The sequence below is a fragment of the Zootoca vivipara genome, chromosome 1 (assembly GCF_963506605.1).
Source record: "Zootoca vivipara chromosome 1, rZooViv1.1, whole genome shotgun sequence".
Taxonomy (NCBI): Eukaryota; Metazoa; Chordata; class Lepidosauria; order Squamata; family Lacertidae; genus Zootoca; species Zootoca vivipara.
The window spans coordinates 23,263,502-23,290,573 of record NC_083276.1 but is presented as its reverse complement, the minus strand read 5'-3'; the positions used below and the strand labels follow the sequence as shown (position 1 = coordinate 23,290,573).

Below are 27,072 nucleotides of genomic sequence, written 5' to 3'. Positions count from 1 at the left end.
TATCTATGACGGTTAATTCAGGTATTAGCTATAACTAAATGACATTTCAGGTACTGAGGATTGTATACTTCTTAATACAAATTGATGTTAGAACCACCTTCAAAACTTAATTGCGAGTGCTGAGAAGCATCTGGCTGACTACTATTGGAAACAGAACACTGGATTGAGTAGACCTTCATCTGATTGACAAATGAATCTCTAATGCTCTTAAATCTGCAAAGCTAGAGATAAATAATCACAGACTGAATGTCATTTAATATCCTAGTTAGAAAACCGACATGAAATCCAAGTTCCTTGGTTTGGATGTACGTAACAGGGAACTGTAGTTTAAGCTAACCAGGATTGTCACACTCGTGTATAAAGGAGCATGGGGTGCCTGCGCAGGCCTGGTGCCCAATCGCAGGTTGCTAATCTATGTTTTAGCAAACTAGTGGTCAGGGCAGTCTCGAGCAGGTTGCGCGCCCTGGTGCTGAGGGGCGGAGATCGCTCCGGCGTCCCCGCCCTCGCCTACTGGCCCAGCGCCCTAACACACCGCGCCACCGGGGGTCTACCTAGAGCCGGCCCTGCTGGTGGTTGTACTTCCAAACCAGGCCTATAAGATTTGTGTCGGCGCATGGGATCACTAGGTTGGGACATCCCAAACCAGGCAGGTGTGTGTGCGTGTGTGTGTGTGTGTACACACAAAAGTTAAGAAGCAAAGGGATACAAGTATATAACAGTACAAAAATGCTATGAGGAAATATTAAGGTGCTACTTATTTACTTTATTCCAAGAATACCAATATGTTTTGAGGGGCAAACTCAATTTGCCATTTCACTTTTTTTAAAAAACGCACCCTCTGTGTTCTAGTACTGTATAGTCATCAAAATATGTTCTAACCAACATAAAGAAACACCCAGAAAACAGATTCCTAAAATACATGCAAATTTTTGACAACCCAAAATTTGATATACACTCTTATTTTTAAAATTAAACTTACCCTGTCTGTATGACCAGGAGCCATAGACAACATCTTTCCTTTTCTCCAGTCCCACACACAGATTGTATTTTTTGAATCCAAACCAACAGAAAGTAAACGCTGAACGTTTCCAAAATGTTAGAAGAGAATAAAAGAAGATATTAACATTTAAAATAACAATGTGTTCTGTACTTTGTGAGTGGGAGAGCTCAACCAAATGATAATCTAATGACACACATATTTGAAAAAGTCAGCCAGAAACTACAAACTTCCTAAAGACAGAGGCCAGGATCCAAAGGGCCATAGGGTTGTTGTATCTGGGCTACAGAGCTTCCTCTCCACATCTGCCATTCTTCTCAACAAAGAGTTCATTAATAGCCTCTGATGGAAAACAAGAAGTTGAGAAGAAAAGAACCAGTAACCAGGTTCAACAGGATTAGAAAAATGTTTGAAAGCCAAAATATGGAATGAGCATTAACCAGTGTTAGCATTGATCCAGATATAACACAATACCACAGTTTAAGCAGATGAGGGTCAGGATAGTGAATTTGCTCTAGAGAGGAAGAAAGGAAGGAGGAGGTGATTGCAAGTTCCTGAGGTTGGCTTCTGGGATGCAAACCATGGTTTTCAGGAAGCTGGCAATCTAAATGGAAGTACTTGTGTCTTTGGATCCTACCCAAATGTATTATCTGACAGAAAGAAAGTGCATATTTTAAGGCATAGAAAGAACATTTTCAGTAAAAAAGAGAGAAAATGAATTTCTGCAGCGGCTCTCTGCTTGTGCAATGCTCTCCCCAGGGAGGCTCACCTGGCACCTTCATTACATATTTTTAGGCGTCAAAAATGTTCCTCTTTTCCCAAGCCCTCGGCTAATTAAGCAATCTATGGCATTTTAAATGTTTGTGTGGGTTTTTTTCCACTTACTATGTTATGTATTTTGTTTTTATTTTGTGTTTTATGTTATAAACTGCCCTGTGATCTTCAGATGAAGGGCAGTATAAAATGCAGTAGCAGCAGTAGTAGTCGTAATAGTAGTAGTAGTAATAATAATAATAATAATAATAATAATAATAATAATAATAATAAATATGATGCTTTGACATGTAGGCATGTTTTTAATCGGTGGTGAAAATAGACCACTGAGATGTCTGCCCAGTTCTAGAGGAAAGTATGTTCCTCAATGCCAGTGTCATTACAGAAAAGGTCCGTTTTAGGATTGCCATAAAATGGGCTAATGTAGGCTGTGGCACCACCAGGTGAGTTTTCTCCAAAGATAAACATAATGTAATTTTTTGCTGATAGTTTTGATTTATTTTATTACCTTCTCATTACAGTGCAGAGTTAGATGATGCCATGCTGGCTGGCAACTGAGAACAGGATGGTTCAGTTTTACATTCCCTTGCTTCTTAGCATTTCATTTGTCCTAATCTCGTGCCTAAATTATGTGATTAAATCAGTTTGAACCAACGGTAGTTTGTAGAAGAAACCTTTTCAGGGTATGAAAATAATTCCTTACCTCATTGTTTCATTTCTTCATGAGCTTCTATGCCAGTCCAAATGTTTGTATATAGATCCTCCCTGCCAAGCAGATGGAAACAGTACACAAATCCTTTTTGGTAATATCATTGCCTGTACAGTATACAAAGGGCTTGCCAATTCTGTAAGCTCCCACAGCATTTTGAAAACAGCCCATATTTCTTGTGAAACATGACATCTTATTATTGAATTATCTCCACATATTTTATATGTAATTAATTTAAATTAATTCTATAATGGTTATGTTGATTCTATATAGAGGCTGGCATAGAGAATCTAAAAGAATAAAAATTAAGGGAAAGAAAAAATAATCCCATTTCCTTATTGTTCCTCTAGGCCAGTCCAGAAACTGGCAACCTTCCAAAGCATCTTTCCATACCACTAAACTGGGATTAGCATCTTCCAGTACTGTGCAGTGTGCTGTTCCTAAATTCTATCAAAGATTTATGTTCCTAGTAGTTAGGAAACACATGAAGCAATGACAACCAATCATTCATATATGCAAATTATCAGCAGTGATGTTGGCACTCAAACTCAAAATTGTGCCAATAATTCTTATTTCTTTTAATATATTTCCAAGCATCTCCCTTTCATTTCTCTATATTATTATACAGATGACAACATCTGAGCTTACTATGCAAGCAAGCCCTTTATGTACAGTACATGACATCAGACATCACTTTAAAATATTTTGTACTATCCATTCTGCAGTTTAGGTTAACCCATAGCCAAATATCTGGACTGGCATAGAGGATCTCAGAGAATGACACACAAGCATCTAGAAATTTAAGAACCCTTTTGCATGAAACATTGATTCCTGCTCCCTGTATCCCACAGTGGTCAGCTTGTTGCACCTGGAAAGCACACAAAGTGGACATTAAGGCAAAAGTCCTTTCCCACTGTTATTCCTGCTTCTCCTGCCAATGAGTTTAACTAGATAGCCTTCAGGTCTAGTATTATGAGGAAGGAAAAGTTTCTCTAACTCTGCACACCATGCAAAAACATCAACCACATGAAAGGAAAGGTGCTCAAGCAGCCAGGTCATTTTGGTACCCCTTTCTGCACATTTTCTGCTCTACTATATCCATTTAGAAATGTGGAAGCCATAATTATGTATAGTATTCCAACTGTGCCCACACCTGGCACTAAAATCAAGGGAGTTTTATTTTGTGATTCCTTTACTACGAATTCTTACAATGGAACTTGTTTTTTCACCCTGCCACATGCTGCTAGATTGATTTTTTATTGCAATAGCCACCATTACCTCATGATTTATTTTTTTCTGGGGAGTTGCCACCAGTTTCAATTCTGCCAGTGCATATGAGATGGGTTTTTCACTCAACCCATTTTGGAGAGATCCTTCTGGGACTCTTTGCAATCCTTTTTGTTTTTACCACCCTGAATAATTTGATGCCATTGGTCACCTTGCTGCTCATTCCTAACTCATTATTTATGAACAAATTTTAAAGTGTCTGTCTCAATACAGATCATGAAGTGTTGGTGGGTTCAGGCATGACCCAAGACCAGATTTCAGCTCAAAAGGATTTATTGTAACATCAGGAACAAGAACAAGAATGGCAAACAGGGGCACTCCCCTCTTGTGAAAGGTCACCTTATGCTGTGACTGGTGATTCATAATACTGGCCCTATCTCAGCTGCCTGCCAGCTCCTAGCAAATGTCATTGGAGGGTTTTAGAATCCTCTCTGTCTTTTGTTATGCAGATGAAGCTCCTGAACTCCAGGAGGCATTGTGGCCTAGGCCTGCAATGTCATGCATATAGCCTGGCTTCAGCCTACAATGCCTACATATATAACAGATCACATCTGACTTCCTTTCATTCTGAGAACTATCTATTCCTATTCTCTGTTTCCTATTCTTTAGCCAGTTACTGTTAGGACCCATCCTCTTATCCCATATCTGCGAAGTTTTTTCAGGAGTCTTTGATGAGATGTTTGTAGAAGTCCAAATATGCAATGTCTATTGGATTGCACTCAACATGCTGTGAGAGTTTCAACAACTTAGCTTTGCAAAAGGCATTTTATTTCTCCTTCAGCAAAACTTATCATTATATAGTTGATAATTTTATATACCTCTCACTGATGCTCAAATTTAGGGAAATTTTGCCTTTGAAAATCCATACCAGAGTCCTTAAACAGCAAGATCTTAGTGGGACAAGTGAAATTATAAAAATTAGAATTGTACTCACTCACCTCAATCAGAGGTTTACAAACATTGAAAATACACAAGACTTCCTGTGTATAATTTAACTGTACTTTACTGATATCTTCAAAATGATCTATTGAGAAAATGCATTCCCTTTCCTGAATCTCCTCCTTCCCACTTAAGTTTTTGGTTTTGTCCCTTAATCCAGTATGATTTTTATTTCTTCTTGGCATTTTTTTCTCTATAGCAATTACGGTAAATAGCAGCATTACCTGCACCACACAGATCAACAGATGAGATGCTATGCAGAATCATGCCTATGGGCAGGGGAGGGACAAGACTGCACATACTGGTCCTGTTCCAACCTCCATGCACTGATTCTATCCTCTGATCAGAGCTCCATCTCACACTCCTGCCCCAGGAAATGACACTACATGTCACAAACTCCAAGATAGGAGGTACCTGGTGAAACTGTTTCCATTTATTGCCCAAAGGGAGTAACAGAAATAGCAGTTGTGTTTTCTGCATCAGATTCTCAGTTCATAAAGGGAAAATACTGTTTACAAACATTTCAATGATTGCTTTAAGGACTGCCTTTCAAAACAAAGTTTGGAATCTGCTTATTATTATTATTATTAAGGGATGGCTAACCTGTGGTCCTCCAGATTTTGTTAGATCCAAACTCCCTTAGCTCCAATAAGCAAGGGCAATAGTTAGAGATGTTAGGAGCTTTAGTCTAGCAACATCTGGGGGAACAAAGTTCAGCCACCCCTACCAGAAACACATTAAGCAAGCTGTACAAAATGCTCTTGATGGTTAGAGATGTGTCTCAAATGAAAAATATTGCACTGTACCAGTAACAAATGTCTAACAGCGCCACAAAGAAAAGAATATGAAAAGCCACTTTGGGGTGAGGTAATCAAAAAATGGTGTGCGAAATGTGTGGGTGTGTGCTTGACCCTTCTTCTGCTTGCCATTTTTTATTCAAAACCATATTCCATTCATTTCACTCCCTATCCTACCCTGGCAGGGTTTCAAGTGCACATTGACTTTGAATATGTGCTTCCCAGTGACCAATGAATGTCAGTGATAGGCGACTAACCATCATAAGATTATTGTTTCTTTCATATAAAAGCAAGAGCCTCAGTAAAAACCTATCAATTAATAACACTGTCATAAGCTCCCAAATACTGTGAACCTTAAAAATTTAAATTTAAACTGTATTTTAACCCGTATTTTAATTAATTGTTTTTCTTTCTTTTACGTCTTATTGTAATTTTATTGGTGTCAGCCGCCCTGACTGGGGAGGGCGGGGTATAAATATATTTTTTATATTTTTTATTTATATTTATTTAAATTAGGTTTGTAGAAAGTCATTTGTGTGCTTGCCTAAGTCGACTAAGAATTTATTCCATGTGGCCAGTCAGGAAAGTTTTCGTAAACTGCCACAGGTTTCCTTTCAAGCTTTCAATATGCCACAAATGACTAACATGAATTTGTGTGGGCAAACAGACTGAAAAAAATAACAACTAGAATTCACACATTTATTCCAATCTGTTTGCAAGGACATCCTAGCGACCATTCTGTCATCAGTTATACATATATAAATCCTGTTTACTTAAACAGCCTTATGTAAAAGAGGATTGAAACCTCTCTTTTTCCCAGCTAGATTTTGTTGACTGCAGAAAACATACCATAATGTGTATTCTTTCAGAAGCTTCAGGGTGCATTTGCATGGCCCTGGGTGATCAGTATACTTACAAAGTTCATTCTGAAAACAAAAACAAACTACAGCACAGCAGAAAGCAGGTGAGCAATGCTGTACCACCTGTACCACCCCACTAACCACTACTGCAGTAAGCCATAGGTTGGCTTACCAGGCCACTCACATGCAATAACTTTGCTGCCTGTTTTTTTAGAATGGCGCAGTACCCATTTTAGCTGTGTAAATGTGCCTTAATTTGTCTCATGTCCATATTTTTAAACATCCATAAAATTTCTGTTAATTTGTCTCCCAAACTCAGTATGTACAGCAGGATTTATAGCAAAATGATACATACCATGCACTCATTAAACCAAAAAACTAAACACATACACATACCTGACCTTCTACGTCAAATGCCAAGCAAGCTATACCATGTGTATGAACATCTTTCATTACTGATATTGTCTGCACAGTGTACGAGTCCCAAACACAGATATACGGTTCTTTCCCAACTTGACCTGTTGCCACCAATACTCGTTCAGGATGCAAAGCAAGACTTGAAAAAAAGAAACATAGAGGAAAGTTGTTATTAGAATTTAAAACAGCTGCTCAGCGTTCTGAATACAACAAAGCTTTCTATAAAAAATAAATACAGTTCTGATTTTTCATTCAAAAGTGTTACAGCTAATATGTCTAACCATCTTTTTCTATACCTGTGGTTTAAACAGGGCTGGCCCACCCATGAGGCCAGGTGAGGCAACCACCTGAGGCGGCATGATCCACAGGGCAGCAAATCCTGATGTCAATCTTTATTTCCCCCTTGTCCCTGATGTAGATTGTCTCTCACCCTGGCAGGGGAGGGGGTGCCATTTTGGGGTCCGCCACAGGTGCCAAAATGTCTTGAGCTGGCCCTGTTTTTAAGATTAGTATTGATTATTTGACTGTCTTTCCATTTAGTTAGTTTGGTAGCACTGGGGGCAGGATCTTCTCAGTAATGGCTCCTACCTTATGCAACTTCCTCTTAAGGGATAAGTGGCTAGTCAGTCCCCGCAGTTCCTGTATTAAAACAGACTTTTTAAAACCACCTTTCAAATATATTTTAACTGATGTGTTTTATTGGTCATGCTGTTGTTTTAATTATGTATCATTACTGTAGCTATAAAAGTTATTTTTTATTTTAGCTGAATATAACTTGCTGAATAATGTTTTAATATATTGCTGAATGTTTGTACTTGTTTTAATTTTAATATTTTGTTATTGTGCTTTTATTGTTGAGTTTTGTTCATCTCCTTGGGTGGATATGGTCCACATGCATGTACACATGCACTCACACACATACAGAGCAGGTAATTAGACATATTACACACACACACACACACACACACACACACACACACACACATGTATATAATATCTTTATTGCGGTCCACAGACTCACAAAACAGTTTCAAAACAAGATACAGTTAAAACAACCAAACAACAGGCGAAAGAGACCGAGGTAGTCATTTTGTCATGTCTAGAGCATGATGGTCTTTGTTTCTTGCGACCTCCGAAAGAAACTTTGCCACAGTCAGTGTAATATCATTTGACCTATCCTCCAGAAGGTATTTAATATGGGAGGCTTCAGATTTTCCCGGCAAATTTGACATATTTGAAGAATGGAAAAAAGAAGGAAGAGGGAACCAGGTCATTAGGCTCCGACAGCTTTATTTTTCATTTTCTTTTCTCTCTTTTTCCCTGCCTGCAGTGCTAATAGTATCTAAATATAGAATGGAAAACTAATTGCAACTGGCTAAGATGACTGACTAATGAGAGAAAAATTGTGAGCAGTTAAACCTCAGCTCAGGTGAATAACAATCTGTGTGGCTCAGCTAAGAATAAAACAAAAAAGACCAACAGAAATGAACTAACCCCTATAATTAAAATATAATCAGAATATATGACCTAGTTTTAAGTACTTAGGCAGATGGTCTGTTTATAGCCTTTGGGCAAGATTAATTATTTGAAGAAAAGCTGTATATTATACATAAGACAAAAAAGGTCAAGCAGTCAGAGAAAGGTGGCAAAGAAATAAGCACTGGTAATATATTATCAAGGAGATGGCTTATATACTATTACACAAAAAGGGCCCATTTCTCTCTCCCTCAGTTTAAAATGTTATTTTTAACATTGCAGCTTTCTTACATTTTAGTTAAATATTTGACTGTAGCTACAAAAGGCAATAGGGTAAGTGATTAGAATCATAGCGGCAAAGAAAAGTCCTCTTGTCCAGTTCCTCTAAGGCAAGATCCCCTGGACATAATTCCCTACAGATTAAATGCATGATAAACCACAATTTGCCACAAGCAAATAGCAGGAGAGAAGTTCAGTGAACAAGATGCAATATACTAGTGGTGTTTGAAGAAAAAATAAGATAGAATGAGTCAAGCAAGTCAACCATTGCACATTTCTGAATAAAAAAATACCCAGGGTCACTAACCAAAGTGACATGAGAGGAATTGTTCTGTGACTACTCAAATCCCCATTAGACCTTGGGTGTAAAGTAATACCCACCCACTCAGTCTTCCTTTAACAACACTACTTCCTTCTGCCAGGGCTGGTTCCCCATTTGGGCACAATGGTCTCAATTGGTCTACCTCCTCCCTGCTGTTGCTACTGCCTCTCCCTCTGGACTCAAATCAGCACCACTTCCAGAAGGAAGAGGGAATAAAGCAGATACAGTGTGCTTCTTCTTCTCATTATTCTCACAGACGGCTTATTTGCTGAGGACAGGAAAGCATCAAGGAGAAACAGCATGACCACCAGACACCACGGATTGGTAGTGGGCTCTCTACTGGGGTGTGAGCTTTTGTACATACAGTACTCTGTTATACCAACCCCTGATGCCAGCCCAACAGCTAATTCTTCCCTATAAAAACCTCATCTGCTATCACATTCACAATACCGCAGAAAACACAAGCTTGTAAACTCATGTTTGCCATGTTTTATTGGAAAAGATATTCTCCCATCTCAATTTCTTTACTGCAGCTGTGACAGCCCCTGATGCCCCAAAAGTGAGGAAGGACAAAGAATCTAATAAAATGCAAATTAAAGCAAGATGATTAAAGCAAGCAAGCAAACAAACAAGGCTGTGGGAGATTGTGCAGCCACCATCCCTTCTTGCCTTTCCTTCTCCAGTCCTCTTACATACCTCCCCCTGTCCTTCACCTACATAGAAAATGGAACTTTAATATTGTTCAATGGCAGGCAAGGGAAGAGGAGTCAGGTGAAAAATCAGATGAGAGGTATATGAGCTGCACAATTTTCTACTGCATCATTCTGCAGGTTGTAATCTTGCACCCCTATCTGAAATATCCTCAAGAAAGAAACACTTTTAGAGTCTTCATTAAAGGGCAAGATTCATCTAGTTTAGCTGCCTGGTGACAGCCTGGTGATCTTCCAGCTTATTAACTATTTCTTGGTACACAATGATGGTAATAGGGAACATGTCATTGCACACAGTCATTGTCTTTGACTCATAAACACACATTCATTTTCTTGCTCTATTTCTACAATCAATAAGAATCTTTTTTTTTTTTTTAGAAAATAAGTCTGAATGGGGCGGGGGAGCACTGTCATAAGAATCAGTGCAGTAAGGAAAACATTTTAATTTCTGATCCCATTGTCACTTTGTGGAAGACACTGCTGGTAAGGGCTGATATTCTCTATAGAAACCCAGACCATGGGACACTAGAGAATATATAACACAGGGTGGAACTCAAAATTACATTTAGAGAGCCATGGAACTGCCGCTACTATATTTCTCTTTCCTGTCTAACATCTCGTCTACTGTAGCACCACGTACATCTTGCTGTGTTTTTCACCATGCCCACATCATATCACCAGCTGTTGATATTCAAGGTACAGAAGCATATAGGGTGTAATTCAACATCATAGTCTTCAGCTTGCAGGTTGGAACCATCCCCGATCCCCCCACTTGTTCTGTGGGCTCTCCTGACCTCCCTAGAGCCAATTTCAGGGGTGCAGAGGGGTGGCTAAGCCTCGTTGTGCAAGTAGAATCCCACCCATAGCATGTTGTATTAAACTACACATTATTATTAGGAAAACAGGAGAGGGAAACACACGAAGTGACAGAAGCACCTTTATTATTATTACACTCCTACCCTTCCAATCAATTTGCTTCACTTAGGGAAGCTTACAGCAGATAAAAACAATAACATCCAGTAACAGGCTATTCTCTGGTACAAAAAAATATTCCCACAACAAAAATCATACTCAAGGGAAGAAATTTGGAACTGCACACTACAAATGAGAAATGGCTATCCATTTGTTGTGCTAAAACTGATTAACAAGGAAAGTTAATAGTGTCATTAAGTAGAAAGAACAGCAACTCTCAGTCATTTTATTACATCTGCAGGATCTTACATCCACAACAAACTATATATTGAAGTTACCTAAGCCAAATTAAATACAGTGGTACCTCAGTTTAAGTACACAATTGGTTCCAGAAGTCTGTACTTAACCTGAAGCGTACTTAACCTGAAGCGAACTTTCCCATTGAAAGTAATGGAAAGTAGATTAATCCATTCCAGACGGGTCCGCAGAGTACTTAAACTGAAAGTACTCAAACTGAAGCATACTTAAACCGAGGTATGACTGTAGATGAACAACTGTTTACGTTTATATTTTTATAGGAATGAGTGTTGGAATTTCTCACCTTCAGATAACAGCAGCAGAACACAGTTTATACATCCTAATTTCTTGACATAATTGCTTTAATGTTTATGGCAGCAGTCCTAAATTAGGCACATGACATTACATCCCGCTGATCTCTCAAAAACCTAAAGGTACTGTGTATTACTAGGTGAATCTTGTAGAGCAGTGCAGTCCAAAATTATATTTTCCATTGTCAACAGAGGACAAAAAACATTTCTACCACTGTCCAACCATCTCGTCTTCTGTCGTCCCCTTCTCCTCAATCTTTCCCAACATCAGGGTCTTTTCCAAGGATTCTTCTCTTCTCATGAGGTGGCCAAAGTATTGGAGCCTCAGCTTCACGATCTGTCCTTCCAGTGAGCACTCAGGGCTGATTTCCTTCAGAATGAATAGGTTTGATCTTCTTGCAGTCCATGGGACTCTCAAGAGTCTCCTCCAGCACCAGCACCAGCACCAGCACCCCTCCCTTTACAGGGTGGCTTACAACAAAATCAGACAAGTTAAAAACAAAAAGTAAACCCCATGAAAACACCACCACCAAATATAGCAACACATAACAATTTATCAATAACAACAGTGACAATCAATTTATCTAATCATGTCTCTTCTCCCGAAACCTGCCAAAACAGGTGCATTTTAACCAATTGTCTAAAATTATATAGAATTGAGACCAGGCATAGAGGAGTGCCTGTGGGAGTTCAGGTCAATGGGCAAGCCTAGCTTTAAAGGCTGCAACAGAAAAAGAGGCAATTCAGCAGATAAAATACACACAATCCCTCTAAATCTCCTTTCCCCCTTTTCTTCTACAGGCTCCCCCATGCCTTTGGAAACTGCCCATCAGAAATCCAGTGGCTATATAATGGATACTTTCCTCTTCCCCTGTGCCTCTCAAACGATTTTTTTTATATACTAATTTCCTGGGGTTTCTTCTTCACAGCTCTTTTCACTTCTATCCTCTTTGAACTTTGCTTTGAACTGGTATTTTTAGCATAAAGATTGACCACTTTGTTCTATGTAGAAAGCAGAATGGTACTGTTTTCAGATGAGGGCATATGTTACATTGGAAGATAAGCCAGTGTATGATGTTATTAGGTCCTGTAATTTGTTTAGTCAAGCCTAAACTGCTTTGGTATTTTAACTTCTTGTATAGTAAAAATTTCCTTATTTTATAGATTTACCTTTTTTGTAAACCACTTTGAGGTTTTCTACAATCAAATGGTGTATAAATTTTATGACCCTAGAGGTCCATGACCACAGGTTAAGAACCCCTGTTGCAGTAGATAGTTCCTGGGTACCAGTCTGGGCCTGTCGATCAACGTGTTCAGTTTATTTGGTGGATACTTGTGGTATATCAAATGTGCCTTTAAGGGGTCCATTTTCCTCTGATACTTGTCTGGTATGATTAAGGCAAGCCCAATATATTTTGGCACCTGAGGCAAACCACAGAATGCGCCCTCCCTGCTATGCTACGCTACTAGCACATTTTGCATGTTCATACCACACCAAACACTCACCAGCAATAATGATGATGATAATAATATTTTTGAATTTCTACAGCACTGAGCACTTGGTAGCAATTATAATACAGAACAAAAAAACATTTACATGGTCGTACAGCACCAAGCACTCACTCCCCCCCCCAGCCAGCATGACCAATGGTCAAGGATGACAGGCCACTGAAGAGCCAGTATGGTGTAGTAGTTAACATGACAGATTTGGGCCTGGGAAGCCAGAATTCATATTCCCACTCAGCCATGAAGCTTTCTCTCTCTGCCTAAGCCTACTTCACAGGAATGTTGTGGGGATTAAATGGGCGGGGATCCATGTACACCACCTTGAGGGAATGCATGGCCAAGGGAGGAGAAGGTGATGACAAGGTGGAAGAGGAAGATGCTGCCCCATTTCTGCTGCTTCACATGGCATAGTCGCTGTAGTCACTGTGTAAAGTGGCAGCAGCAGGGGGCAGTAGTTTTCTGCTTCCCTATAGGCTTGCTGCTTTTTAGACACTCAGTAAATAGGCTCTCATAATAGGCTGTGAGGCCACCCATAGAGGTGTGGCATCTGGAGGAGAAGGAAGAGGAAGAGAAGTCATTGCTTTGCTGCCATCACTTTACACAGTTATGGCTTCTTCTTCTTTGGCGATCACTCATAGCCGAGTAAGATTGTCTTCCATAAACACAATTTTAACAATGGGTCCATAAGTGACTGTGGAGGCCAATTCTGGATCCACACGTCCTTCCACAGTGGGGACATTGGTTTCCAGGCGGAAGTTTATCACGGTGTGGATTTGCCAAGCGTGCCTTCCTCTTAGGACTTAGCAGTGTGGTGTAGTGGCTAAGAGCGGTAGACTTGCAATCTGGGGAACCAGGTTCGCGTCTCCGCTCCTCCACATGCAGGGTGTCTGTTGTGGGGGAGGAGGGGAAAGGAGATTGTTAGCCACTTTGAGACTCCTTTGGGTAGTGATAAAGTGGGATATCAAATCCAAACTCTTCTTCTTCTTCTCCCTTGCGTCCTGAGATAGAGTTTCTTCAAAGCCCATGACACCTTTGGTAAAGGCTGTTCTCCAACTGGGGTGCTCACAGGCCAGTGTTTCCCAGTTTTACAGTTTATGTTTTACAGTTTTACAATTATGGCAACCCTGCCATGTAAAGCAGTAGCACAGCAGCAGCAGGAGCTTCCTCTTCCTCCTCAGTTCAAGTTCTCTCAGGCACCACTTAAGGCAGCTGTCTCACCCAAAGTTATTGATGAGATGGCTCTGGGTGTGGTCTAATCCCACTTGTTGTGGCTCCAATTTCTTCTAGCTTTGCTTGTGGACATGTAAGAATCAAGGAAAGGCTGTGTGAGCTGCTTGCCTTGTTGCAAGATAGTTATTTTTTAATGTGTTGAACGCAGTAGGGATGGGTGAATCGGTTAATTTTGGTTCCGCTCAATTTCAATTTTTTTAAATCTTAACTTGAAGGGGAAAGGTGGGATATAAATAAATATTATAATAATAACAACAACAAGCAATTTAGTGCAAATTTCTCCAAACACAATATGTTTGTATGAAATTCTGCAGACAAATGCCAGCTCTCTCAGCCTGAAGCAAGATGAACGCTGCATCCCATAGTCAAGTTTGACTGGACTCAACCATCCAGGGGTCTTTTACCCTTACCTTGCCTCTTCCTAATATACTTTTCCCCCCGAAAACAAATTCCTGTAATATAATGCTTTTTTGTTGCGTTGTTTTCACTCATATATGAGCACATTACCTGGCTGGAGAACAACATTGCAAAATTCAGCGTGAATTTTGATTGATGTTTCGGTTCTTGTGTTGTTTCAGAAAGTACAAATTAGGTAGGCTCACTTTTAAATGCAAACTGAATCAGTTTCTCCTCTATCCCTAGTTACCAATAACAATTGTGTGGTTGCACAGTAGTATGCAGAATGTGAATCTGCTGCATGGACTGGTCCAAGCTCAGAGTGATGCTGGGCTGAATATTGCTGGAAGTCCTGGGAGACTTTCTCAAGAAAGTCCTACCACACTGAGAGCCAGTGTGGTGTAGTGGTTAAGAGCGGTAGACTCGTAATCTGGGGAACCGGGTTCGTGTCTCCACTCCTCCACATGCAGCTGCTGGGTGACCTTGAGCTAGTCACACTTCTCTAAAGTCTCTCAGCCCCACCCACCTCACAGGGTGTTTGTTGTGGGGGAGGAGGGGAAAGGAGATTGTTAGCCGCTTTGAGACTCCTTTGGGTAGTGATAAAGCGGGATATCAAATCCAAACTACTACTCTTCTTCTTCTTCTTCTTCTTCTTCTTCTTCTTCTTCTTCTTCTTCTTCTTCTTCTTCTTCTTCTTCTTCTTCTTCTTCTTCTTCTTCTTCTACCTGTGGCCTAGATGGTGTCATCAATCTTAGATACTGGTAGATGAGATACCTTTGTGGATAGGAGCAGAGGAAGCATTGTTCTAGAAGAGCCATGAATATGTTGGTATACTGTGAAACCATGCAGGAAAGCATAGCATGGTTTTGGCTTGAAAATGCACTGTATATTGTCCTTCTGATGTCCATTTACCAAGGTGATATGTTTTAGCATGCCAGGCAGATTCCCCAGGAACAAAGTAGTACATGAACAGGCCTTTAGGAACACCCAGGCAGGCAAGGTGATATTCTGGAGGTTAGATTGCCACAATAAATCTTATTTTCAGGACCATTTTAACGCCAGATAAATGATCAAATAATATGGCTGCAGTTTCATATAAAAGTGCAAAATTTCAAACTTTGGTTTTCAAATTCTCCTATTCTGGAGTCCTAAAAAGAAATCAAGTTTAAAAACTCACAGACTAATCTTAGTAAATCTTCATAAATCATCCAGATACTGTCTGAAATCTTGTGCTGATGAAAGATAAAGCATAATTCACCTTGCTTGTTCTTGCTGAGGGATTATAAACTGAGAACAAGGATTGACATAGTTCTAAAAGTCAGGAGGACATTTATTTTGTTGTCAGATAACTGCACTGTAAAATTAATCCATTCATCCTGTGTGAATACTGTTGTGATAAAAGGAATATATCCAAATTAAAGTCTAATAATGAAATTCACTACAAGGTTTTCTTTAACTTTTTTTATATACAGTGGTACCTGGGGTTACAGACGCTTCAGGTTACAGATGCTTCAGGTTACAGACTCCGCTAACCCAGAAATAGTACCTCGGGTTAAGAACTTTGCTTCAGGATGACAACAGAAATCGCACGGCGGCGGCATGGCAGCAGTGGGAGGCCCCAGTGGGAGGCCCCATTAGCTAAAGTGGTACCTCACGTTAAGAACAGTTTCAGGTTAAGAACGGACCTCCAGAACTAATTAAGTTCTTAACCCGAGATACCACTCTAATATAAGTAAGAAATTACAATCTCTCTCATATATTTGAATTTCTTGTTAAAACTCAATTGTCAGGTTCCAGTGTATGCCCTTTCACATAGTAAAAATATATGAGGAAGATTCCCCGATTTTTTCACAGGTTGTCTATGCCACTGTTTCATAAAACACCTAAAACAAATTAATGAATTTCAGTACATTATACTCAGGTTTTTCTTAGCCATTCATTTATATCTACCATATCATTGCCCATTTCATGCAGAAGGTAACACATTTCCAATTAATTAATACTGATGAAGGTTCATAGCATTTTTAACAGAAACAAAATGCACACAAAAATATAATTTATTTTTAAATTAATTTAGGTGTTCCCCCCAGAAAAACTAGTGCTCCGAGCTGTGTAGTTCTAGCCTGCATTTACACAGAAGTTGCAGTGCGTCCAATAGGACTGACACTGCAGCCCTAAGTAGAGTATACTCAGAAGTAAGTCCCACTGAGTTAAATGGTGCTTACTTCAGGGAAAAGTGTATAGGATTCAATTGTTAATCAGCTTGATTAGTAGATTAATAAGTGTAACTCAATTTTAATCAAGAAGGGCAAATTTTAATTAGTGTGGCTCAGATTTAAAAATACTTGTTTCTTTTATCATATGGTTCTTGTTCTGGTCTATTACTATAATCTTTAAATATTAAAGATGGGCACTCTGAGTGGTAGCTACTTTTTTTTATAAATTATAAACTTGGTCACATTTTTTCTGATGTCTAAAATGAGCATGAGTACCAAAGTTTATAGTGCAATCCTATACTACTACTCTATGTATACTACTCAGAAAAAAGTCCAATTTAATTCAATATGACTAGCCATGGAGGACTACAGCCTTAGTTACTATGCAGAATGAACTAGTGATGAACCTACTCATTCAACTCAGAGAATATTCAGAGGCCCTGCTTCTTTTCCTTTCATTATCTGAGGTATAGTGGACAATTTATACAGAACTGGGGGTTTTCAGCAGGAATGAAGAGATTACAGAACTCCCAAGTTGGATTTGTCTGTCTTCTTCATTGATGGGTTTTAAGTAGCAAGTTGTCTCAACATTCTTGCACAGCCATCAGAAGATATAGCTTTATATACTTGGTGTTTCTTATTACTTGCACATTTTCAAGTTCTATGGTACCGGTATTTCTTAGAGATGCAACTGAACAAATATAACTATACACAGTACTGTATTCCAAATGTGACAACCCTATGGTAAAGAGATCCTGGACAGCACCCCTCTGTAATTCCTCACAATTTGCTTCCCCAAAGAGTCGCACAAAGTGCAATCTTGTCATTGTATCCTGTTAAATTTGTACATGAAGCCACTGGCAGACATATTGTGAAAGATACAATGACCATGAAGTCCAGCTTGATGGCACAGGTTGTAGCCTGCTCCATGAGAGAGAAGGCAAGCGTACTAGCCAAACCAACCCCTCCATCTTGTTAACTGTATTGCTTCTATTTGTCTCTGCCTTCCTTCAACCTTGAATGAATGAATGATTTATTTCAGCTTTAAGTTCATATACACATAAAAATAGACAAAGTGAGACATACTTGCTTTACAATTAATAAAATAAATATAGAACTAAAAATATAATAATTACAGATAATATAAAATTAGGAAAAATGATATGGTAAAAGCTTTCAGGATTCATGTAACAATCCATTCCGCCTTTTATAGGACAGAACAGAAGTTAAAAATCTTGCCACTTGCAAGGTTACGAACGAATCAGTATCTTGCAATAATAGGGCGAGATGAGTCTCTACTGGAAGCCCAGATAATTTTTGGACTAACGGACTCTAGGTTTTTCCGGACAGCACTATACAGAGGGCATGTAAACACTATGTGCTGAAGGAATTCCGTCGACTGGTTATCACACGAACATAAAACCGAGATTCGGCCCTTAGAGAATCTGTGAAGAAGGACGTTGGAGGGGGAAACATTGAACCGTGCTTTAATAAACGCAAAGCGATGGCTGGCAATAGAAAGGGATGATAAATAAGCTGGAACATGATGTGCGGGAGTAACGCCCGAGGCGAACATGCCCCCCCCCGCCCAACATAAGATTACGTTGCAACTCTGTATCATCCAATCTCTGATTGATAAATTTTTTAGCTGTGGTAAGATCAAAATTTAAAGCTTCTAGGGGGGAGATTCCAAAAAGCAAAAGCTTGACATGGATCTTGCTGGCCCAGGGACTGGTGAATTCGTTATGCCATAAACATTGGGCTAGATAATAATCAGGTAATCTGTGCCAGAGTGTTAGCCAGTAGTTGAAAACCCGTTTCCACAGAAGTGTCTCTAGCAAGGGGATCTTCAGTTCCAGACATATAGCCGCATTGCTCACACATGAGGGAAGTTTCAATAGGCGGCGTAAAAATTGATTTTGGAGGGTCTCAAGAGGGGGAAAATTTGCCAAGGCAACCCAAAGTGGTGCAGCATAAGTGAGTATGGCAGCTATTCTCCCATTAAACACCTTCAACCCCGAAGGCACATGCAGAGCCCCATCTGTGAAATAAAACTGGAGAAGTGCGTGGGACACAGTTTTAGCCTTATTGAGGAGATATTGAATTTGTGCTTTCCATCTCAAGTTTTGTTGAAAAAATGTGCCTAAATATTGGAATTTGGAAACTTGTTCCACTGTTGCTCCATTGAGCTTCCACTTGTATTGTTTTCGGCTTCTGGAGAAAATCATTATTTTGGATTTAGAATGGTTGATGGTTAACTGATTGGTTTGACAAAACCTTCCTTCAACTTTCCGCTTTGTTTCCTCTGTGTGAATATTAGATTGTGAACTTCTCAAAGAAGAGAGCTGTCTTCCTGCGCAACTCAATACATGTCTATTCAGAAGTAATCCTCACTGACATCAGTGATACCAGTCCCGTGCAAACGGGATGGGCAGCCCCAAGCCTCAGAGGGCTAACCTGGCAAGAAGGATCTCCAGGGACTGGCTGCTTTTTTGTTTTAGTTTATAACTTTATTCTAACAAGACTCCTGCCACAGGCCTCAGACAGGCTCTGCATGGGCCTGCCTGGTACTTACACTTATGAACAGGATGCAATATTTGATTCTCCTTTTCTTGTTTCCTCTGTTTTGAATTTTAGATTGTAAGCTCCTCATGACAGGGACTTGTCTTATGATTTCAACATCTATTTAAGGGTGTGAGTGTCATTGCTTGTGTAGCCAAAATGGCACCATCCATGCACAAGTGGGAGGCATCAGTAGGAACCCCAAGATTTCAACAAATACTAAAAGAATTTAGTTAAACAGCCCAAGGGGCAAGCAAGAGTGGAAGACAACCACTGTGTTGCTGCTGATGTTACATTTTACTACTCTGAGCTTACAAAAAAGGTCTCATTTTTTAAAATAAATAATAGGACACAATGCAATAATAGTTTATAACAGAAAGTGAGAGTTGCTCCCACATAAATGGGTTTAGATCTAGACTTCTGAACTGAATACCCTTCCTTTGCTGTTTTCTCTGTGTTGAATTTTAGATGAAAAGTTCCTCAGGGCAGGGACCTGTCATCTTGTGCAGATTTATGCATGTCTGCTCAGAAGTAATCCCCATTGACTTAATACCATGTGTGGCTATAGGACTAGAATCCTAAATTGAAACCCCTTATTTTGCTGTTTCCCCCATGTGATGTTTTTATTTTAATTCCCTTGAGTCAGATTTATTAAACTGCTCCCACTAGCTGAAGCCCACACAAGGACTTCTTCAGCTACTGCAACAGAGCAATCTCCTTAGTGCTATACTGCACTGAATTCCTCCTCGTGTGTGTAACAATTAGGGTAACCAGCAAAGTGTAGGGCTGTGCTTTCAACAACTAGACCTAAACCAATGCTAACAAAATAGTCAGTGCCTCTCTAAATTTTCTCTTGGTAAAGGTAAGCATACAAACTGGAGACCAAGGATTTGCCAGGGAGGAGGTGAGCCATGAAAGGAGCCTGTTACCAGGATGAGTGAGAAAAGAGTACAAGGACTGGAAAAGCATCAGCAAGAGTCACTTAGCATTGGGCACGGTTTTGTTTCCAGCCACTCTTGCCTCATGAATCTGTAGTTGGATGAGCAGTTTTGAACACTAAACTAACCATGATTAACCCAACACTGCTGGTTCAGATGTAACAATAAACCATGGTTACCATTCATATTCCAACTTCAAATCATGGCTTCATACAGAGATTTGTTGGGTTAATTATCATTAACTTGCCAGGCAAACAAACTACATTTGAGCTAAACAATCCATGTCTTATTTGTAAACATGGCCAATAACAGTAATTGTCAACTGCACTTCACTGGCCAACATAAAAACATGTACTAGGGCATGCATGATGTGTCAACAAGAGGATGAAATTAAGGTGGATAGTACCTACCTCCATCTACCAGCTTCTTATGCTGCTCTTTGGAGGGAAAGAGAAATAAATAACAGTGTACTCCTCCAGTTCCTTATAACTTAAACACAAAACCTTTAGCATAGCAGCATGATACTGTATAATGGTCCAACAAATCAAGATTTCTACTTCCTTCAATTTCAGTGCCTCACTTTTTTCCTTATGCATTGGTAGTCACACACTTTTATGGAAGAAAATAAAGGATTATACACTTGCTTCTATTGGGGGGTGGTTAAACCTGCACTTTACATCTGAATCTAGATCAGAGGGTGGTTAATTAATGGCCCTCCAGACATTGCTGGACAGTAACTCCCATAATCCCTGACTATTGGTCATCTATTAGACTATTGGCTGAGGCTAATGGGAGGGCCACAGATTAGCCATCCCTGCTCTAAATCATCCTCAAAGTGTGAGTTGGTCCTCTTAAAGTGGGTATGGAAAGTTGAAAGAGAAGTAGCAAGGCTAGCAAGGGAAGCACACAGTGGCTGCTGGAGGCAAATCAAGTCAGGCCAAAGCAGTCACAAACAAGAACTTAGAGAGCTCCACAGGGGCCCTGCTGGTTGAAGTGTCCTGCTACTAAGGCATATATAGGATGATGTTGTTTTTGCTGGAGCTAGCCACCTGAAGTCTTCTATAGGCTTATAAGATCTGAAGTGCAATTGGTTGGCAAGGTGGTTAAATGACATTTGTCCTATTTTGTAGACTTTGATTTTGTGAGGCTTGGGATGATAGAAGTACTGCAGGAGACTCATCATATGAGTTGTGGTGGTTCTGATGGTTCTTCTGTCAGGGGAACAGCCTGAACCTTGTCCTTATCTGAGTCCTCTGCTGCACACTGCAAGTTCCTCAGGTTGAAAGTCATGACAAATAAACTCTTCCTTGACCCTTCCCACCTAAATGCTTACCAGTGCCTTTTTTGTAGCTCTCACCATCAAAGGAATGGTAGCTAAAATATATTCTCTCAACTACAAAACATTGCACCTGACAATAGATATCATCCTTTAAAAAATTTTTAAAAAATTGTACGCAATATTGCAGCAAATTTGAGATTTTAAATGTAGGTTCAGAGTTTCAAACAAGTCAGTTACACAAAAAGTATCTACAGGTTTGTGCCCTTCAGCACTGTGACTATCAGTGTTATTACAATGTAATTCTATCCATCTTCTCTCAGGAGTAAGCTCTGGTGATTTCTACATAACTGTGCATAGAATCACACATATTACAGATATTGTAGCCTATTGTTGTATATGAAGACTCAGCCATAAGCCAATACTTTTACTAAGTCTCATTTCCAACATGTATTGTTTCTAGAGCATGACATTTCAAACATCCAAAAAGCTACAACTTTTCAAGCCCATGCAGTGCTATAAGCAGAAAGACAAAGAAAGAAAAGAGCCCACAATGCCTTCTAGACTTTCACAGTAGGCATGATATGGGGTGGTACTTCATATCCGAAACAAATACCGTACTAATAATGTCTCATTGTGTAAAAAAATTTTTTCACTCCACCAGCATAGCTACCATTTTCTTACAGTGCAAAGAGCTCTTCACAAACATAAAAAAACTCTTTATAAGTTAAAAATTAATTTAAACTTGATCCTGCACAACCTTCTCAATCACCAGAAAGGAGGCAACCAGGTTCAGGGCTGGCTTTTTCAGTAGTTACTGCACCACTGCCTCCTTTAAAGTTGCAGCCCTCCTACCTATGTGAAGATGTGTTCACCACGCTCTGGATCCACCTAATCATTCCCCCAGCTTGATTTTACTAGGGGTCAGGAGGGCACAAAGTTTGGCACATTCTTGCTAGCACTCCGTTGATGTCATCATAAACTGAAATTGATCCCATAAATTGGAAAAGACAAAGCATTTGACACCTCTGGAACTGGAACCATAACTGTAGTATCTAAATTACAAAGTAGGTGCAATTATGCTCTCTAATCAGTGCTCAGTCAGCTTCAGAGTGAGATCTAAACCACTGGAACTCTAGCCATCATCCAGCCTATTTCATCACCCAGTGTCCTAGAATATCAGTACAGAATGCTCAGGAGCAATTGTGTCAATAGCCCTCTGCATCTCACCATTCAACAATGAAACAAGAGCCTCTCCCCAAGTCCCCACAAGTATTCAGGAATCCATCAGGATCCACAAGTCTCTGGAGGCAGGCCATCATAACTGGTCCCATCACTGCAGAGTGGGATAGCTGCCTTGAGTCCAAACTTCATCATGGGATAGATGTCTATCCATGATAAAGGAGTCACAGAAATGCTACCCCCAATTCCTGACTCGTCACACCTGTCACCACCTGGAGTAATGACCTGCTTTGTACATGGGTCCTATAACAACCTAAGACAGACCCATGTGTGACATTTTAATGTATTTTTAATCTTTGTTGGAAGCCGCCCAAAGTGGCTGCGGAAACCCAGCCAGATGGGCGGGGTACAAATAATATATTATTATTAGTCACCCAGTATTATGGTTTTCCCCGTAGTGATGTATGTAAGTGAGAGCTGGACCATAAAGAAGGCTGATCGCCGAAGAATTGATGCTTTTGAATTATGGCGCTGGAGGAGACTCTTGAGAGTCCCCCGTAGTGATGTATGTAAGTGAGAGCTGGACCATAAAGAAGGCTGATCGCCGAAGAATTGATGCTTTTGAATTATGGCGCTGGAGGAGACTCTTGAGAGTCCCATGGACTGCAAGAAGATCAAACCTATCCATTCTGAAGGAAATCAGCCCTGAGTGAGTGCTCACTGGAAGGACAGATCCTGAAGTTGAGGCTCCAATACTTTGGCCACCTCATGAGAAGAGAAGACTCCCTGGAAAAGATCCTGATGTTGGGAAAGATTGAGGGCACAAGGAGAAGGGGACGACAGAGGATGAAATGGTTGGACAGTGTTCTCGAAGCCACCAACATGAGTGTGAACAAACTGCGGGAGGCAGTGGAAGCCTGGTGTGCTCCGGTCCATGGGGTCACGAAGAGTTGGACACGACTAAATGACTAAACAACAACATTATGGTTTGAGATTCCTCTAACACCATGCTTGAGACTACCTCAGCCAGCTCTGTCAGGGAGGCTATTGGGCAACACAATACAACAATAGCATCCCTAATCTAAGACTCAGTGTGTGATACAGACCCTCTAGACCAGGCACAGGCAAACTCAGCCCTCCAGATGTTTTGAGACTACAGTTCCCATCATCCCTGACCACTGGTCCTGTTAGCTAAGGAAGATGGGAGTTGTAGTCCCAAAACATCTAGAGGGCAGAGTTTGCCTATGCCTGCTCTAGAACCACGCCAAGGTAGAGAGGTTTCCTGGTAAGGGAGAATGAACTCTGGTAACTCCACCTTCCTGGCTCTCTAATGAAGCTTGGTGCTGCATTGAGTACTCAGTGGGGCACAGCCATGAAAAATCTGGCACACCCATCTCCCCCAACAAGGTCTCAGTAATGAATGCCAAGTCAGCACACTCTTCCATGATTAAAATACCAACCCAGTTGGTATTTTAGTTTAAGAACTGTTTAAGAACTGTTCAGAAATTTAACATTCAATGAAAAAATATGAGACCACCAGAAGTTCAGAATTAAACAGGAAGCAATGCCTTTTTGTAGTAGGAATCCACAACTACCATTTGTTGTGTTTATAATATACAATTTCAAGAGAAAAATAACAAATTACTGTGGGAAAATCCATTGTCACCAGTCTAAAATAAATAAAATGCATAAGCAAACCAAAGCAAAACTGCTTCAACATATAGATTCAGTCTCATCAATTGCCACCCATAAGACTAAACAGATTCCAAAATTGATGCTTCTAATAATTGTTTGGCAATTCTACCAACTATAAGCACCAATACCAAATGTGTAAAACTGTGATTGCTAACAGCCGAACACAAACAAAGAAATATTTAAAGCTGCAGAAATGGGTCACAGTTATATAATTTACCAACAGTGAATATTTATGAATTTATTGACTTTAATAAATAAGAGAAATTCAAGAAAATCAGCTACCTGAGGTGAGATGTGGGTATATTGTATTGCAGTACTAGGTTTTATTTTTGCTTTTGGAAAACTGGACAAATATAAACTGAATTTACACAGTGTACTTTATGGAACTGGAGAAAAATGTATACGTGTCAGAATTCAAGCCTGTGTTTTAGGGACAGAGTACACACTACTCCTCACCCACATAAGCCGGTCAGAAAAGATACTTGAAGACATTACAATGCTCCAGAAAGATTTTAAGCTTGGACTATTGTAAACTCCCAAGGAGAAGTAGTTTCATAATGAAAGCTGCAAGCAGCAGCCTGAGAACACCTCCCTATGTGCCTTTGGCTGAATGAAACAGGCAGGAGGTTAGTGTTGTTAAGAGGGCACCCTTAGCTGATCTCAGCAATCGCAACAGTACAGATTTCCGATAACAGATGTGTTTATGAGAAAGACAGAGTGGGGGCTGGGATATGAATACAGGAAATCCAATCTGTATTTATAAGGTAAAAATGTTGATTTCTGGGGTTTTCTCGAAGCAAGAAAGAGAAGGAAAGAAGGAAGAGCGATCCTCAGGCATCAGCCTAACAAACTTTTCGTTACTCCCGAGAGCAGAAGGAGATAACCGCCTATTAACAACTGCCCTTGACAACTAGAGAGAAGATTGTTTCCCGGGTATGTACTGTTCGCCAGATCACGAAAGAGAGTGAAACTGCAGTGAACGCGGAAGAAGAGCTGGACGGCCCCTAGGATAGTAAATAAATAATAATAATAATAAACAGACACACACACCCCTCCTCGAATAGGGAAGAGGGGGGAGAGATAATATTGCACGGGGAGGGGAGTGGGGGGTGGGGAAATCCCAGATTAATACGGCGCTTCTGTAGACTGGGATCAAACGAGGACCCTGATGCCCTAAGGAGGGCGCCTGCCTGTCGCTGCTGTTTTTCGCAAGGCGGGAGGAAAGGCAGCGCTTGTCTGTGTCGATCGAGCGCGTTCTCCTCCTCTGACAAGTCTTCCTGCAGAGACGGCGCTTAAAGGAGACCTGGGAATGGAAACGAGGGAGGGAGAGGGAGAGAGAGAAGGAAAGAAGGAAAGGGCTTCCCGGCGGGGTTGGATGGTGTCCCCCCCCCCTACCTGATGATGTCGTCCTGATGCCCCAGGTAAAATTTCTGCCGGTGCTCCCGGGGGCTGTAGACCACCCCGACCCCCGCCACGAAATAGACGATCTCCTTGGCGGCCGTGTAGTAAAGGTTGTTGCGGCACTGGTGGCCCCGGTAGCCGTAAACCCACTCCAGCCTCAGGTGGCAGTTCGGGGGGCTCCGGTCAGCCATGGCCTGCCTTCCCCTTCCCGCCTGGAGGTCGGGGTCCTTCCTGCCGGAGCCCCGGAGCGGGGTGGGTGGGTAGGTGGGGGTGAGGGTGGAGGGGGAAAGAAAGGGTCCCCTCAATCCCAGGGATCGGTGTCTTCCCCTCGCTCAGTCCCTGGCCGCCGGCATGGAGCCTTCCCGAACAGCCGCCAGTCCGCCCGTCCTCCTCACAGAAGGCGTCGCGGGACGCGCTGGGCTCGCCTCAGCCTGGCAGCGCTGCTGCTGCTGCTGCCGCCGCCACCGCCGCCGTTCCTGCTAGACATGGCTGCGCGGCGGCTCGGCCGCGGCTCCTCGACTACCATCCACCTGCTGGGCCTGGAGGTCACCCCCTTGCAGCAGCTGAAAACTCCAGACCGAGCCCCGCGACGGACCCCTAGCCCCTTCCGCGCCTCAGCTGCCCGGGCGCTCGGCGCTCCGACTTCTGCCTCCGCCGGTTCGAGATCCGCCTCGCGCGACGTCAATCCTCCTCCTCCGCCGCCACACACACTTTCCCTGTACTCTGCGGCTGCGCAGTCTGTCACCCTTCTTCTTGCCGTCGTCGTCCTCTCCTCATGGCGCCCTTTACATGAGCTGTCCCTTTCCCTTTAACCCCCCCCCCCGCAGCTTCCCCCGCCCTTGAAAGTGGACTTTCAAGGCGTAATGGCCGTCCTTGTCCGCGCGGCTTCCTCGCGCCACCTGAGGAGAAAAGGGCGGGGAGGCGGCGTGGGGGAGGGGAAGCAGCCAGGAGGAGGCTACCTGAGGGGAAAGGGTCAAAATATTAAGTCAGAGAGACGAAACGATGCTTTATTATTATTATTATTATTATTATTATTATTATTATTAGTGAAATACCCCCATCTGACTGGGCTGCCACAGCCACTCTGGGCTGCTGCCACAAAAAAATAGAAAAACACAATAAAACATCGGACGTTTAAAAGCTTCGCTTCAAGACTTCAAACACGACCTTCACCGCATGAGGAATGCAGCTGTCCCTCCTTCCCTGACCGAATAGTCTTCCTTGCTTAGTTATCTTACTCGAGACCTTATAAAACCGTCTCTTGTCGTTTAATTCAGTTGCCGGCTGGTGTGGTTCGAAAACCATCTGCTCCGTTTCACCTCAGAGCCAGATTCAGATGAAAACATGCCCCAAACTTCATTTCGCCTGCTGTACTGTAATAAACCGAGTGCATGTGGACGTTCATTAGTATACCTTTTCAAAGCATGGGTTGTGGGTTTTTTTTAAAATCGACACATCGAAACTCAAACATGTCAAACACACAGAGAGAGATCTGGAGCGAACAGCATTAATTCCGTTCAACTATTTCTCTTCACAGCATTCGTTGCTGTGCAATTCACATGAACGCGGCGCGATTCTGTATA

The 27,072-nt window shown here is 41.3% G+C and overlaps 1 protein-coding gene across 1 annotated transcript in view; it reads right to left on the bottom strand.

Moving 5' to 3' along the window:
* The window catches only part of EML5 (EMAP like 5), a 92,482-nt gene extending 66,308 nt beyond the window's left edge, over positions 1-26,174 (bottom strand). The window contains exons 1-3 of the mRNA XM_035107512.2: positions 25,484-26,174; positions 6,760-6,919; positions 980-1,078 (exon numbers count right to left, since the gene is read on the bottom strand). Of these exons, the coding sequence (XP_034963403.1) occupies positions 980-1,078; positions 6,760-6,919; positions 25,484-25,680 (456 nt within the window). The 5' untranslated portion in view covers positions 25,681-26,174. The remainder of the gene's footprint in view (positions 1-979; positions 1,079-6,759; positions 6,920-25,483) is intronic.
* Between the last annotated feature and the right edge of the window lie 898 nt (positions 26,175-27,072).